The following is a 15,184-nucleotide window of genomic DNA, read 5'->3' as shown; positions in this document are numbered from 1 at the left end:
ATTTTGGCGCTTAGGTTGGCTGGTTGTAAATTTTTAATTATAATTAACCTTTTCGAATGTAATTTGGGATCCCATGTATGGAAGTAAACATTTCAGTGAAACGGTTTTACCTTTTGACCAAAAAATTTAACCCTAAACCATTAATCATGTTTAGTTACACGGTTATGGCCAAATAACTCGTTTAGCGAGTTTAGCATTATTTAAAATACACAGTGTAACGGTCCCTAAGTAGTAGGGCATTACAGTAAGCACTTAAAAATTGTGTTTTTTGGTCCAAAATGATACGTGGATGTATCTAAGGATCCCAAAAAAATTGGTAGAATTTGGAGCAATTTTAGGCCCCTTGGAGGGGTCGTTGGACAGAGAAGGTGGCGATGCATCGCCTCTTTTTTGGCATTGCATCGCCTAGATGAAAAGGGACTTAAAATTCCCAGTTGGCGATGCATCACGTAGAGGCAGGCGCGTCGCCTGACGTGTCTGTACGGATATGTGTTTTAAGGTCCAAATGACAAGTTTTGTGGCTCTAACCCTATTAGTTAGACCTAATGACAGTGTCTGCACTATAAAAGAGTCCTCATAAAGTTTCGAAGGCTTGATCACTCTCTCAAATATCTCTCTAACCTCTCTCTCTCTCTCTATAGCTTTCAAGAATCTCAATTTTTCTCCAAGAAACTCATAAAGAAAGTGCTTGACTTTGTGAGTTTAATGCATGTTCAATCCCAATTCCCATTCTCTCTTGAAAAAACCTCAAGCATCAATGGAGGGCTAGGAAATAAAGAATTAGGATAGTGATACAAATCATGTACAAACCTTTGGTTGTGTTTTTACAAGGAAGAAGAAGAAGTTCAAAGTAGTGGTTCAACTAGGGTTTTGACGCTTCCAGAAGTTTGAAGAACTTTGATAAACTACAAGGGTTTGCTTCACCTAAACTATATTTTTCTTGGTTTCTGTCAAGCATAATTTTTTGTAGATTCTAAATATTGTAGTGTTGTAATCTCACTCTCCCCCAACAAGCCCTGCTCCGGAGTTGTGCTTGTTAGAGGAACCATCAACGAACACTTTTCAGTGAGGGATCTTCTCTACTGGTTCTTCTATGGCAGGGGTTTGCTCGATAGTTTGCAATCCTGTGTATTCAGCTACAAAATCTGCAAGTGCTTGCCCTTTTATTGTTGCTTGTGGCTTATAGGTGATATCGATTTAGGCTAATTCCACAGCCCAATTTAGTAAATGACTAGCTGCTTCACGATTTTGTAAAACTTGTCTCAGAGGTTGGTCGGTTAACACTATTATTGGATGGGCTTGGAAGTATGGTTGTATCTTTCGTGATGCAAGTAGTAGACAATAGGCTAATTTTTCAATTGCTGGGTACATTGATTCTGCTCCTACCAGCCTCTTGCTAATGTAATACATTGGATGTTGAACTCTGTTTTTCCTTTCTAATTAGTATGGCGCTAGCATCGTATTCAGTGACTGCTAGATAGACAAACAGGAATCTCCCCCATCGATTATTTTGGATAGAATGGGAGGTTTCACCATGTGTTTCTTATTTACTTGGAAGGCTTACTCGCATTCCTTTTTCCATTCGAATTTCTTGCTGCCCCTTAACACGTTGAAAAATGGAACACATTTGTTCGTCAATTTTGATATAAACATGCTCAGAGTAGCAATCCTCCCTATTAAACTTTGAACATCTTTGGTTTTGGTCGATGACTTCATCTCGATCAGAGCTTGAATTTTTTCAGGATTTGCTTCTATTCCTCGTACATTGACTATGAATCCCAAGAATTTTCTAGAACCAACTCCAAAGGAACACTTCAAAGGATTGAGCTTCATTTGATAATTCTTTAATAATTTTGAAGCATTCTTCGAGATCCTTGACATGCCCTCCAGCTTTCTTTGACTTTACGAGCATATCGTTGATGTACACTTTCATGTTGTTGTTGATTTGGTCTTTAAACATATGGTTTACTATTCGCTGATATGTAGCATCAGCATTTTTTAAACCAAATGGCATCAGTTTGTAGCGGTATAGTCCAGCGTCCATCCAAAAGCTAGTGTGTTCCTTGTCAGGGGGATGCATGTTAATCTGGTTATACCCAAAATAGGCATCCATGAAAGATAGTGTCTCAATCCCTGATGTTGCATCAACCAGCTGGTCGATCCTAAGCAGCGGAGAATAATCATTTGGGAAGGCTTTATTAAGGTCTGTAAAATCCACACAAGTCATCCATTTACCATTTGATTTGGGAACTAGGGCTGAATTGGAAGCTCATGATGGATAAAATGCTACCCAAATGAAACCATTCTCCTTTAGATTTTCAACCTCTTCCTTTAAAGCTCTCGACCTATCGTTTTCAAACAGGCTTCTTTTTTGTTGTACTGGTGGGAAGTTTTTATCTATGTTCAGGACATGGTTGATTGTTGTTGAGCTAATATCGACCATGTCTTTATGCAACCAGGTAAGGCATCATGGTTTTATCTTGAAAATTCCACCAGCTCTTCTCATACTTTTTCTTCTAAATGTCAACCGACCATGACAATCCTAGTCGGGTTTTCTTTCTCTATCCGAATCTCCTCGAGATCCTCTACCGGTCCAACTTTTTCTATAAAATCCCCAAAGCAAGGATCTATCTCCTTTTCCTCGCTTTGGGAAACTCCCTATTTGGCGACTTGATCACTTGATTGGGCATTTAGCTCATTAATATCACAATGTCCTTATCGTGTCTTTTCATTCTAACCATCAAGGCTGCTCACATAAATGATACTTGTGCTCTCACCACCCTTCTTTGCTTTAGTAATTGAGGAGTTGTAACACTGCCGAGCTTCCCTTTGATTTCCAAAGACACACCCTACTTCTGTGTTAGTTAGGAATTTCATGGTGAGATGCCATATGGACGTAATTGCTTGAAGCTTTACCAGTATGGGCCTCCCTATCACGACATTGTAAACAGAGAGACAATCAACTACAATAAAAGTTACAAGTATTGTCTTGTTCGCAAAACAGTGATCGGAAGTCTAATCGACCCAAATGGTGTTAGTCCCTCGCTTGTAAAACCATAGATTGTATGGTTGCATGGTTCCAGTCATGAACTAATAGCTTCATTGTCTCCAAGGATGACTTATACAATATATTGATTGAGCTTCCTATATTGACCAGTACTCGCTTCACCATCATATTGGCTGGAGTGGACATCTACTACCAATGGATCTGTATACGAGAAACTAACATGTTGTGAGTCCTGCTTGGAGAAGGATATCAAGTCTCCTTCTACCCGAGGTATTTTGGGAGTTCTCTCCTCGACTGTTAGCATTTCAGTTTCTTGCTCGTGACGTAGCGTTCTGGCATATATTGAGCAACTGCTCTCATAAATCTCTGAATGTATACTTTTAGAGGCTCGTCGTCCCATTGTCTTATATCGACCAGCAGGTTTGCAAAGCATAATGTAAGGCCAGACCTGGCTATAGGTATGATAGGCCCAGGCCTAAAGGTCCCAAATTTTTTAAAAATGACATTATTTATAAAGGCTTAGAAAACTATCATTTTAATGTATTCCTAAATAAATATTTGATTCCCATTGAAAGCCCTCTACCTTTTTTCAAGCTTGGGCCTCCAATTTCTTAGGACTGGCCTCTAGCATATTAATATATTTTCCAAATAAAAAAATTAACTTAGGAAAAATATGAGAATGCAAGATTTTCTTCCACCATTCATCAATTAGAAAAAACTATTATCTCTTGTAGTCTGAATTTTCTCTTGTAAGAGAAGATTGTTGGCGATATGGCTATACACAAATTTTGAATATTACAATTCAAATAAACAAACCCAAGATAATCTAGTCTATAATAGAGGAATAACACAAATGAAATAACACAAATAAGATTAAGTGATAGAGTAGACCTTTAGAGATAAAAACTGTAATGCCCCGAATTCTCCGATGTGTTTAACGGCGTGAATAGTAGGCCGGGAGGGCCATACTTGCTTAATTGTGTTATTAACTGATAAAATGCATGTATATGTTGATTATATTATAATATGATGTGAAATGCATGCATGTGAGTCCATATTTTTAGTCACAGGGGTGTGATGGTAATTTGGCCCGTTGAGGGCATAATTGTATATTTGTATGCGTGTTGGTGATATATTGTTAAGGCCACATTATGATGTGGATTTGCTCGAGCTATTCGGCATGAGACGATCTTTAAGTATTAAAGTAGCGGTTTAGTCATAACGGGATTAAGTACGAGGCTCGGGGTGAGTCTCGGGATGTTTTAATGATTAGAACGTTGCCGGGAGTGAAAAGGGTAACGGGATATGAATTATTGGTGTTTAGGAATTTTGAGAATAGCGGGAATTGGAGAGCGTTAATTATGATTAACGAAATAGGTGAAGGATGACGATTTTACCCTTGGGGAGACTTTAGAAGCTTTAAATGACCTAGGGGCATTAAGGTCATTTTGCTTGGGTTATATATGTTTTAAGTGGCTGTAGAAGGTTATAGAACAAAAATAGAGTAAGGTCTTCTTCTTCCCGTACATCATTTCCTCCCTATCTTCTTTTGAGGTTTTTGGTCCCAAATTGAAGTAGCAAGCTAGGAAATCAAAGCTTGGAGGTTTTGGATTTAGTTCTTCTTCTAAAGAGGATCCAAAACCAGTTGGAGGTAAGGAATTGTCCATGAATTTCAGGTGTTACTCTGTTTTCCTTTTAGTTTTCAGCTTATGGTTTTTGATGTAGAAAGTTGGAATCAAGGGGAGTTTTTGTGTATGTTTGATTGGGTTTTGGTGAGGAGGTGATATAGAAGAGTTTTAGGGGTTGAATTGGATGTTTTGGTAAGGTTTGGGATGTGTTTGGAAGGTTGGTTTCAAGAGGAATCGCAAGGAGGGAGTTTCAGTGCAGTTGCTGGTCTAAAGCTGGCACCAGTCCTAGCGCCCCAGCACTATTCAGGGCAAAGAGCAACCCTCTCTGTTTCTGGGGCAGCGCCCCAGCGCTGGTGGGTGGCGCCTAGGCGCTAGGTCAGTTTCAGGATGTGTTGTTTTTAGGGTTCGGGATGGTTTCTAAGGCTCGGGGGTTGGTTCCTTTGGCCCTTTTGAGTAGTTTGAGAGTCCCGAGAGTGGGGGATTGGTCCCGGGAGTGTGGTTTAGATTGTGAACCATTCATTGATTTATTTTATTAATGGTTTCTAATTGGTTATGATTAGGTAACCGCTAAGGAGTCTAAAGGTTGATCGTTCTCAGGGGTCGTTCTTTTAATCATTCTAGCTCGAACCAGAGGTAAGAAAACTGCACCCCAAGTGTGACATGCATGGGTATTCATGAGGCATGCTGGTTGTGTATATATGGACTTGGATTGAATATAGAATGTTTAGCATATGCTGCTCACTTGTGCATGGTACTGACTCATTAGTCAGATTTGGCAAAGGTGCTAGTATCAACTGTGAAGCTGTGACTTATTAGTCAGGTTCGGTAGTGGTACTGGGCACTGGTCACGTTGCGCTGACTCATTAGTCAGGACGGCCTTAGCGTGTTAACGCGAGCCAGCAAAGATTAGATCTAATCGACTATCAGCATTGAATGACTCAAAGAGCATTAATGCCAGACCGACCCCGAGGGTCGATGAATGAAATAAGTGCTTGGAGGCTAGTGGCTTACCTAGCAGCCACTCTTCCATTTGAATTAGTGACTTGCTTGTCAGTCACTCAGTATGGTTTATCAGGACCTCATGTGATGTTCACTCATTTGTTTGAAAGCTTTATGCTCAGCGTGATTATAATGATAATCATTTGATAATGTTATTGAATAGTATTATGTTTTCTTGCTGGGCTTTGGCTCATGGGTGCTATGTGGTGCAGGTAAAGGGAAAGAAAAGCTCACCTAGCCTTGAGTGGAGAGCTGATGTGGTGATGTGTACATATGCGGCCGCTTGACCACCACGGCCAAGGAGTTCTCAGAGGAACTAGGGGGTTTACCCTATTTTTGCCGCTTAGGTCGGCGGGATTGTAAATTTGAAACAGTAATGACCATTTTGTACTGAGAACAACTTGTGAATCTTTTGATTAGCTCTGCAGAGCAGTTTGTAATGAAAATATCCATTTCCTTTTTATTAGTTTTATACCTTAACCCGTTAATTACACTTAGAGCATGTTTTTGACCAAAGGACTCGGGTAGCGAGTCAAATTTCCGGTCCACCGTTCACCGTTACTGTTCTGGGGTAACCAGGGCGTTACAAAAACCCTTAATTACATAAAATCATAAAGATTGTGATTTCATATGAATCAATGAAGGTAACAAAGGCTTAACACAAATGGAATTTGTTGTCCAAAAATCTCTATTCCTAACCTCCCCTTAGAGATTGCTTGAATCTACTACAATTGAAATGAGCCTTGAATCTTCATGCAAGTAAAACTTTCTTGATGAAAATCTTGGAGAAAACTAGTAATCTTGAGAGCTAGAGAGAGAGTGGTGAGTAATTAATTCACCAAAAACTCAAATGACACATTTAAATAGTATAGGAACCCTCATTTATCTCAACCAATGAGATTAGAGCATTTTTTTTTTTGTGAATAAGATCATTGTATTGCTCAAAACCAATTCATGTACAAACTCCATATATGATTCCAATTCTATACCTCCCCACTATACCTATCTTCTATACATCAGCTATCTTCTATACATCAGCTAGCTATTTGACAAATAGCATGAAACCAATCTCTATCTAAAGGATTTGTTTTACTTGGAATTATAGTGTATATCTGCAAACTAACATCTCTTTGTATTGCTTGGACCGTATGAGCCGTAGACCAAACCTTTTGTGACCATAGTTTGTCATTCCTCACTCTCCAAATATGATAAATCAAGGAAGCAACAACAGCAATCAAGGTACTTTTTTGAAATCTGCTCCATCTCCTTGTTTTCAATATCCATTGCAACAAGTTATCATAATCCACTGCTTTTACTTTCCAACCCAGCCATTTTTTCACCAGTACTAGACATTGCTTGCTATATTTACACTGAAAAAAGAGATGATGAATATCTTCATTATGTTCTCCACAGAAAAGACAAGATGGATCCATAATTGAGTTGTAATTATGGATGAAGACCCTGGTACGTAATCTCTGAAGCATAACTAACCAAAGTATAAACCTGTGCTTTGGTACAGAAAATCTCTCCCAAACAAACTTTGCCCAATGCACTTTGAGAGGTGAAGCAAACAACAAGTCATGACCTGTTTTAATACTGAATTTCTTAGCTGAAAAGGATGCCAAATCTATTTTTGCTTTAAAAAGATCCTTAACAGCCACCATTTTCCTCCAATACCAGCTGCAAGCCGAGGGAACTTTATATTCCCACCAATCCAATTGCTTCAAATATATATTGTGAATCCATTTAACCCACAAATTATCTTTTTTGGAAGCAATTGCCCATATATATTTCCCTATAGCTGCAATATTCCAATCCACAACCCTCTTAAAACCCAATCCTCCACCTGTCTTGGAATTGCAAATGGTTTGCCAAGCAACAAGACCAGGCCCTGCGTAATCACTCTTTCCTCTCCAAAGGAAGGCTCTACAAATGGCATCAATTTCCTTCAGTATCCTCTTCGGCAATATCATGATTTGGGCCCAATAGGAGTGTATAGAAAGGAGAACTGCATTAATTAATGTCACTCTGCCCATATAAGATAAATTTCGAGAGCTCCATTGCCTAATTCGATGAACCATTTTCTCTAAAATAAGGCTACATTCCACCGAAGAAATTTTCTTGGAACAAATTGGAATACCAAGATATTGGAAAGGTAAATAGCTTCTAGCAAATCCTTAAGCTTCTAGCACTCATCCGCAAAGCATAAATGATTTAATCTCAGGGACTTGCATTTAGCATGATACTTATAATCAGAGATAGACCCCACTTTAATCATGATTCTAGACAGATATTCCATACCTAACACAAACAATAATGGAGACATTGGATCCCCTTGCCTTAATCCCCTTTTAGCTGAAAAGAAACCATGCAGAGAGCCATTGAGCAGTAAGGAGAATTTAGGTGATCTAACACATATCATGAGATTAGAGCATTTTAAATTAATTTTTGGAGCCAAAATTACGTAACTATACGGTCTCGTACGGACCGCCCAGGCGATGCGTCGCCTCCACCCAGGTAATGCAGTGCCTGTCTGGGGTTTCACTCCCAAGCGACATGTCACCTCCTATAGGCGATGCAACACAGGTACAACTAACTTGGCACCCCCAAACTTGCCTCAAAACGTCTCCAAATGCCTTTAAATTTTTTGGGTACTCTTATATACTCAAAAGAAACACCCTGGTCCTAAAAATATAATCTATAAATGCCTATACCAAAAGTCATGTTGACTTTAGTAAAATCATTATAGTTTTTGCACATCTTCGTGCCTAACCAATTTCACTATGTATTTAACCAATCATAACAATCCCTCACTTGATTAAATACATCATCATTCTCTAGCTCAAATGATATTAGTGCATAAAAAAAGTATATTTTGGGTTTGAACTTTATCTTAGTGAAAACACTACAAGCTTCTATCGAAATGCTAAGGTATTCATTCACGAACCATCAAGAAAGAAAACTCCTACTCTCTTGACACTCGATTTTGGATTATGGTTGTTTGCAAGTTGACTCTTGATTATGGGATTAAATGGGTAAAAAAAATCCCCGTAGCCCACCCAAACCTACCGACGAACATCCCTGGAACAAAGGACAGGTTGTTATATATTTAAACAATGTTAATGATTACTTAATGGAGGTTTAAGATTTCCATTTCCAAAACATTACTCAAACAATGTTCTCTTACCTTTATTCTTCTTTTTATCACTGGAAATGGAAATTATTGTTGAAAATCATAACCAAATCAGCAAAGATTTGGAATTATTTATAATTATCAGCAAAGATATTTGTTTCCTAGTTTAGATAATTTTTTTCTCAATTCTTAGGGATTAGAATAGTCTAGAATATTGACAGATGTCATATACCCTGTATTTTCCTATTTAAAGGCTCCAATTCTATCAAAATAATACATCAGATTTTTTCCTATGAGTTTTTATGGTATCATAGCCAGGTTTTTTCCAAGCCATTTTAGCCTCTGTTTAGGTCTCAGTTAGCCACAGAAAAACATGTCTGAAATTTCTAAAAACACTGCTGCCATCCTTGCTATTCTAACAGCCCCTTCTCAAACCGTAGCCACTAAAATAGCCCACTCTGAATCCCACTCTGTCTAGATCACTACCATACGACTGAATGGGGCAAATATCTTACAGTGATCACAATCAGTGAGGATGTATGTGTGTGGGAGAGGCAAGATTGGTTATCTAACTGGAGACACTAACGCGCCTGAAAAACTGACCCCAACTATGATGTTTGGGATGCTGAAAACTTCATGATTATGGCCTGGTTAGTCAATTCTATGAATGAAGATATTATTGCTAACTATATGTGTTTTTCCACAACAAAAGAATTATGGGATAAGGTGACCCAAATGTATTAAGAATTGGGAAATCAGTCCCAAATATTTGAACCGCAACTGAAACTTGGAAGTACTCAACAAGGAGATGATGATGTGACAAAGTACTTTAATTCTCTGATGAGAATGTGGCAGGATCTCGATTTTTTTGATGACTATGAATGGGAGAGCACTAAGGATCTCGCTCACCATCAAAAAAAATGGAGGATGATTGGATCTTCAAATTTCTTGCTGGACTTAGAGTCGAATTTGATGAGGTTCCTGGACGTATCATTGGTAAACAACCATTACCCCAAATAGGTGAAGTGTTCTCTAAAGTTAGGCGCGAAGAAAGTCGCTGGAATGTCATGCTGGGAAAAAAATCAGGTGAGCCACTTGAAAATTCTGCCCTTATTTATGATGCTAATACTGCTCATTTCTCTGAAAAAAAACAGCCATCTTTTAATGGTCGAGCACGTGTTTGGTGTGATTATTGCAACAAACCAAGGCATACTCGTGAGACATGCTGGAAGTTACATGGCTAACCGGCTGATTGGAAGAGCACTAAAGGTGACGGAGAGAAGAACAACCGTCCTACTCCAGCTGCACATGAAGCCTCCAATCTGAACCATCTTCTCAACAAAGAACAGCTTGAACAACTTCTGAAATTGCTAAATTCTGATCCACAATCTAGTACTCCTCATGTTGCTCTGGAAAAAACAGGTAGAAATTCGAATGCTCTTTCTAGCTCTCTATTGTTTGCACCTTGGATCATCGATTATGGTGCCTCCGACCATATGACAAATAATTCTACATTTTTTAACTCCTATTTTCCTTGTTCTGGACATAACAAAATTCGCATTGCAGATGGTAGTTTTTCACCAATCACGGGAAAAGGATCTGTAAAAATATCTAATAATATTGAATTAAAATATGTTCTTCATGTCCCTAAATTATCTTGCAACCTTCTTTTTGTTAGCCAACTATCAAAAGACTCTAACTGTCATGTTGTTTTCTCTGATTCTTACTGTGAGTTTCAGGACCAGATTTTGGGGAATACGATTGGCAGTGTAAAATGATCAATGACCTCTATTATTTTGATGATTGTCGTGAGTGCAGACAAGTTCAAGGTCTAAGTGGTAGTACTAGTTCTACTTATGAAACAATAATGCTTTGGCATCAATAGTTAGGCACCCTAGTTTTTTCTATTTGAAACATCTATTTCCTAGTTTGTTTAAAGGTGTGGATTTAAAGTCTCTTTATTGTGAACATTGCTATTTATCTAAAAGTCATTGTAATTCTTATAAACCTATTGGATATCAAATGTCTTGTCCTTTTTATCTAATTCACAGTGTTGTTTTGGGACCTTCAAAGGTTACAACCTTTTCTGGAAAATAATGGTTTGTCACTTTCCTTGATGATCATACCGATTGGGTTGGGTTTATCTTATGAATGGTAAATCTAAAGTTGAATATTTGTTTAAAGACTTTCATAAAATGATTGAAAACCAATTTCAAATTAAAATAAGCATTCTTCGAACTGATAATGGCACTTAGTATTTTAATCAATACTTAGGACCTTTCTTACGGTCTAAAGGCATTATTCAGCAGTCCACATGTCGTGTCACCCCTCAACAAAACGGTATTGTTGAACGTAAAAATCGTCATTTACTTGAAGTAAGTTGAGCTCTAATGTTTTCTATGAACGTACCTAAGTATTTGTGGGGTGAAGTTGTTTTAACTTCATGTTATTTAATAAATAGAATGCCTAGCCGAGTTTTGAACTATCAAACCCCCTTAAGTTGTTTTCAAAAGAATTTTCCAACAAGTTTCTTAGCCTCTAAACTTGATTTAAAAATATTTGGTTGCATGGTTTTTGTTCATATTCCTTCACAATTTTGCTCCAAGCTAGATCCTAGAGCAGAAAACTGCATTTTTTTAGGGTATGCTTCAAATAAAAAAAGACATAAATGCTGAAATCCAATAACAAAAAAAATTCATGTCAGTATGGATGTAATACTTCTTGAAAAACAACCTTATTTTGAAAAAACTCATCTTGAGGGGGAGAGAAGTTATGAAGATTAGTTTTGGGATTTAAATACCACTACTCCTATTCCTGTGATTTACTCGTTACCAAAACAACAACCAGATTCTAAATGATGTTTACAATGTTCCAACCCATGAAAATGTTGATGATTTAAGTCATCTGCATGTTGAGACACAAGCACAAGTACCACCAAATAATCTTGAACTTCGTGTTTACACTAGACGACGATTTCATCAAACTAATGAAGATCAATTAATTATTCCACCCCATTCGTCTCCTCCAAAAACTGGGCTCTTGGATACCTCGGGTAATTACTCTCCTAAAAATTCCAATAATCTTATTTTGCTGATCTAGATCAACCTATTGCACTTAGAAAAGGAACTAGGTCATGTACCCAACATCCTATTGCAAAATATCTATCCTACCATGGATTATTAGAAACTCATAGAGCATTTACTTCTAATATTTCTCATGTGTTTGTACTAAGAAACATCCAAGAAGCATTAGATGATCCGGATTGGAAGATAGCAATTTTAGAAGAGGCGAAAGCTCTCCATAAAAATATACATGGGAAGTGGTCGATCTACCACAAGAGAAGAAAACAATCGGCTGTAAATGGGCCTTTACAGTCAAATACAAAGCAGATGACAGCATAGAGAGATATAAAGCGAGGGTGGTGGAAAAAGGCTTTACTCAAACCTATGGCATAGATTACCAGGAGACCTTTTCTTCTATTGCTAAGTTAAACTCAATCTACATCTTACTTTCTCTAGCAGTTCATCATAACTGGCCCTTATTTCAGCTGGACATTAAAAATGCATTTCTAAATGGTGAACTAAAAGAGGAGGTATTCATGGAGTTACCTCCAGGATTTGAAGGAAATTTTGAAAATGGAAAAGGTAAGTAAACTAAAAAAATCTTTGTATGGCCTTAAGCAGCCACCACGGGCATGGTTTGAACGTTTTGGGAAGGTTGTAAAAAGACATGGCTATAACCAGAGCCAGGCTGATGACAGCATGTTCTACAAACACTCGAGAAGTGGAAAAATAGCGGTGCTTATCGTCTATGTTGATGATATAGTTTTGACAGGGGATGACTACACAGAACTTGCAGAGATTAAAAAAATTTTGTCAAAAGATTTTGAAGTCAAAGATCTTGGAAACCTAAAATATTTTCTTGGTATGGAGTTTGCAAGGTCTAAAGAAGGGCTTGTTGTCTCACAACGCAAGTATGTTCTGGATTTGTTAAAAGAAACAGGTCTACTTAGATGTAAACCTGCTGAAACACCTATGGAATACAATATAAAGCTTCAGCTTAAAAGTTCAGATGCACATGTGGATAAAGAGCAGTATCAACGATTAGTGGGAAAACTCATATACTTATCTCACACCCGACCAGATATTGTCTTTGCAGTAAGTGTTGTAAGTCAATTCATACATTCTCCTGGAGTAGAACATTTTGATGCAGTCAAGAGGGTACTGAGGTACTTAAAAGGCACTCCAGGAAAAGGTACTCTTGGAGTAGAAGTTTACACAAATGTTGATTGGGCAGGAAGCATCACTGACAGAAGATGAACCTTGGGCTACTGCGCCTTTGTGGGAGGAACTTAGTTACTTGGCGTAGTAAGAAACAAAACGTGGTAACACAAAGTAGCATTGAAGCTGAATTTAGAGCAGTTGCACTTGGCATTTGTGAGATATTATGGATTAAAAAACTTCTTGAAGAACTAAATATAGGAATTCAATCACCAATGAAGGTTTACTGTGATAACAAATCAACTATCTTAATAGCTCACAATCTTGTTCTTCATGATCGAACCAAACATGTGGAAATTAACAAACATTTTATAAAAGATAAATTGGAGAACGGTCTCATCTGTATGCCTTATGTTCCCACTATAGGTCAGATTGCAGACATTCTCACGTAAGGGTTACCAACCAAGGAGTTTGAATACTTAATTGGCAAGTTGTTCATGAAAGATATTTTCTGTCCAGCTTGACGGGGAGTGTTGAAAATCATATCCAGATCAGCAAAGATTTGGAACTATATAAATTATTTGTAATATATTATCTTAATTATTTGTAATTATCAGGAAAGATATTTGTTTCCTAGTTTAGATAATTTTGTTCCTGATTCTTAGGGATTAGAATAGTCTAGAATATTTTGTAGAATATTGATAGATGTCATATACCCTGTATTTGCCTATTTAAAGGCTCTAATTCTATCAAAATAATACATCAGATTTTTATTATGTGTTCAAATATACGTGTCTACATGACAATCACTCTAGACTCGTAATTTATAGGTTACAATTACAATCACCATTCTAAATTACATACCTAATGCCGAAAACTTTACTGTTAAAATATTAATCCAAAAATGCACTTATCTCCAAGAGGGAACTAAGATTGACATACATAAAGAATATAAAGGAAACAAAGTAGACAGCTCGTAAAAAAACTGCTAATCTATAAGAAACTGTTGGAACTTTTAATATATTATAGTATGAATTATTAAAAATAGAAAAGGTGCTTTAATGACTCCCTAGAGGAAGAGTCCCACATTGGTTTAGAATACTATCTTGTAAGGGTATATAGAGTGTGGACTTCAGCCTTGGGGTTGTGCCCCAAGGGGTACCCACTTTTGTGGGAGAGGGAGGAGTCACACAAAGGCTCACCTGACCACCACACACGCGCGCGCGCCGCCGCCGCCGTCCGTCCGACCGAGCCGAGCTGAGCTGGCTGGTTGGTTGGTGTGGTGTGCACCTTATTATATTTTCTAAAAAATTATTTATTAAATATTTTTTATTTAATAAAAACGTGGTTAATAAGTGGTAAACTGAAGACTTAATCTCTTCAGATTTTTCAGGGTTCTAACTGCCATGCCTCTCCCACGTTTTAATAAAACGTCTTTATTCCCGTTAATTAAAAATCAATTTTTCTTTAAAAGGTGCGATTACTTTTCAGGACGATCATCTCTTTTCAGAAGAAAAAAATAAACTCTTTACGATTAAAAAAAATCCGAGAAGTAGTATCATTAAGGGTGTAGTATACGACGGGTCTCTACAGTGCAGTGGAGGTCCGATCACAGCTAGACTGGGCTGTTTTATCCTGGGGACGACGGGGCTGATAGTCTGCTTGCACAAATTCTGGGCAGTGCCGCGAACGTCTTAAAGAGAGCGACCTAGTCCGCGACTCAACCCAGACAATCATTCGGTAATTTCGTTCCTTTTTTATTTCTGCAGCAACTTAGAACAACAATTTTAAGACGTTTAGTTTCTGCCATGACTACCGATGATAACTCTGGTGTTGTTGACATAAACAAACCATTTCGTTTTGAGGGTAACCACTTTAAAAGATGGAAACAGAAGATGTTATTTTTCCTCACAATCAAAAAGGTTAACACCGCTCTCACTACTGATAAGCCTACTGTATCTGAAAAGGAAGACAACGATGAAAAAGAGAAACAAACTAAGGCTTTAGATGCTTGGGTCGAAAATGATTTTTTATGCAAAAATTTCATTCTCAATGGTTTATCTGATGACTTGTATGACTATTATAATTCTGACCAAAATGCCAAGGAAATCTGGGACGCAATGCAAAAGAAGTATGACACTGAGGAGGCTGGAACCAAGAAGTACGCTGTCAGTCGCTACCTCAAATTTCAGATGAC

General features: G+C 37.7%; 1 protein-coding gene across 1 annotated transcript; it reads right to left on the bottom strand.

The window, feature by feature from the left end:
• Positions 1-6,668: 6,668 nt before the first annotated feature.
• LOC133825560 (uncharacterized) lies at positions 6,669-7,715 on the bottom strand. Its single transcript, XM_062258486.1, has one exon. It carries the CDS (start codon positions 7,713-7,715, stop codon positions 6,669-6,671), a length of 1,047 nt encoding a protein of 348 aa, XP_062114470.1.
• Between the last annotated feature and the right edge of the window lie 7,469 nt (positions 7,716-15,184).

This window comes from Humulus lupulus, chromosome 3 (genome assembly GCF_963169125.1).
Source record: "Humulus lupulus chromosome 3, drHumLupu1.1, whole genome shotgun sequence".
In the NCBI taxonomy this organism is placed as follows: domain Eukaryota; kingdom Viridiplantae; phylum Streptophyta; class Magnoliopsida; order Rosales; family Cannabaceae; genus Humulus; species Humulus lupulus.
This window is presented reverse-complemented; position numbering and strand designations above follow the sequence as displayed.

Coding starts and splice junctions, on each gene's coding strand:
- LOC133825560 (XM_062258486.1), bottom strand. CDS start 7,715: ATGGTTCATCGAATTAGGCAATGGAGCTCTCGAAATTTATCTTATATG.